This window comes from Ipomoea nil, unplaced genomic scaffold (genome assembly GCF_001879475.1).
Source record: "Ipomoea nil cultivar Tokyo-kokei standard unplaced genomic scaffold, Asagao_1.1 scaffold2845, whole genome shotgun sequence".
Lineage (NCBI taxonomy): Eukaryota > Viridiplantae > Streptophyta > Magnoliopsida > Solanales > Convolvulaceae > Ipomoea > Ipomoea nil.
This window is the reverse complement of record NW_017619273.1, coordinates 7,599,072-7,600,333: the sequence shown is the minus strand read 5'-3', so window position 1 is coordinate 7,600,333 and position 1,262 is coordinate 7,599,072. Positions and strand designations below refer to the sequence as shown.

The following is a 1,262-nucleotide window of genomic DNA, read 5'->3' as shown; positions in this document are numbered from 1 at the left end:
CTAAAAATACATAATTTTTACGTCATATAACATCAGGGTTCATCTAGGTATAACAATTCAACATACCACAACTCAAATATCAGTTTAGAAGATTAAATATAGCATTCTATTATTGCAGTCTAGAGGGTTACGTTAAGAAAATAGTAATTTTTTAATTTCAAATAAGTAGTCTAGAGAGTTACGTTAAGATCAGTTATTTCGTAAATAGTGATTTGTTAATTTCAAATAGTAGGTAATTTTTTTTTTTTTAAAGCAAATAGTAGGTAATTTTGATGATTATATACTATTTTGTTTCTAACCACCACAAGCTAGAAACACAAATGACAAGTCATAAGCTATGTGCATACAAGCCATTACACAAGAACAAATACTTAGCTTGTACATGTAAATGCAAGGCTATAATATAATCGGGAAAATTAGCATTTAAGGTATATCATAGTCACATTAGGTTTATTGAGACTTGAAAACGGTTGAACAAACTCGTTTGGCTTGCGAGATTAGATCTTCTCGAGCCGACAACAATCCCTTCGGAGCCAAACAAGCATCAAATGAAGAATAATCCATCCATTCCCTAAGCAAACCCTCCTGCCCCCATTTTTCCGGCGGCACCAAAACCCTCCCCGCCACTTCCGTCCAGTGCCTTTTCAGCTTCTCCCGCCCGGAATGCTCCTTCTCCGGCGCCGCCGCAACATTTTCCGGCATTGCCACATCTCTGGTGGCAGCCACCGGAGAATCACACTCCATCATCGCGGCCGCCTTCTGAGCTCTGGGTGAGCTGACAACCGCGTTGCACCTGTAATCCTTAACGGACGACGACGGTGAAACATCTCCTCCTCCTTTTGTCGCCGTCCTTGCCTCCGCCTCCGCCGCCGCCATGACTACGGATCAGTACTCGTCGAGCTGAAATGAAATAGCATGCAATATAATGCCCTTTTGCCCTGCGGCCCTGCACGTAATGAAGCTTCAATTCCTTTCTTTCTCCTTTCAGTATATATAATTCCCAAACTACACGTACAGGTTTTGGGAATGAATTATATATATTGTTGAGTGGGCAGGCGTTTTAAAGAAGCAGAATTGAAGAATGGAGTTTGTATGGAAAGCAAAGTGATTACGTGGCAGTAGTGGACTGGGGACAGATCACAGAGATGTGTGGCTATTCCCACCACCTGGATACATATGTATGTGTGGTGGACCAATATATAACGTGTGTTCTTTTGCATGCATTTCTTTGCGTGTGATTGTGCATGGAAGGAAGGGTAGAC

General features: G+C 41.6%; 1 protein-coding gene across 2 annotated transcripts; it reads right to left on the bottom strand.

The window, feature by feature from the left end:
• Positions 1–319: 319 nt before the first annotated feature.
• On the bottom strand, positions 320–1,005 carry LOC109160279. Of its 2 annotated transcripts, none has more exons than XM_019308575.1 (2): positions 668–1,005; positions 320–628 (listed from the first exon to the last, which is right to left on the bottom strand). In XM_019308575.1, the coding sequence occupies exons 1-2, from the start codon at positions 874–876 to the stop codon at positions 451–453; spliced, it is 387 nt and encodes a 128-aa protein (XP_019164120.1). In that variant the 5' UTR covers positions 877–1,005; the 3' UTR covers positions 320–450. The 2 variants fall into 2 exon arrangements, with proteins under 2 accessions (XP_019164120.1, XP_019164121.1); XM_019308576.1 differs by having other exon boundaries at positions 320–631; positions 671–1,005.
• Between the last annotated feature and the right edge of the window lie 257 nt (positions 1,006–1,262).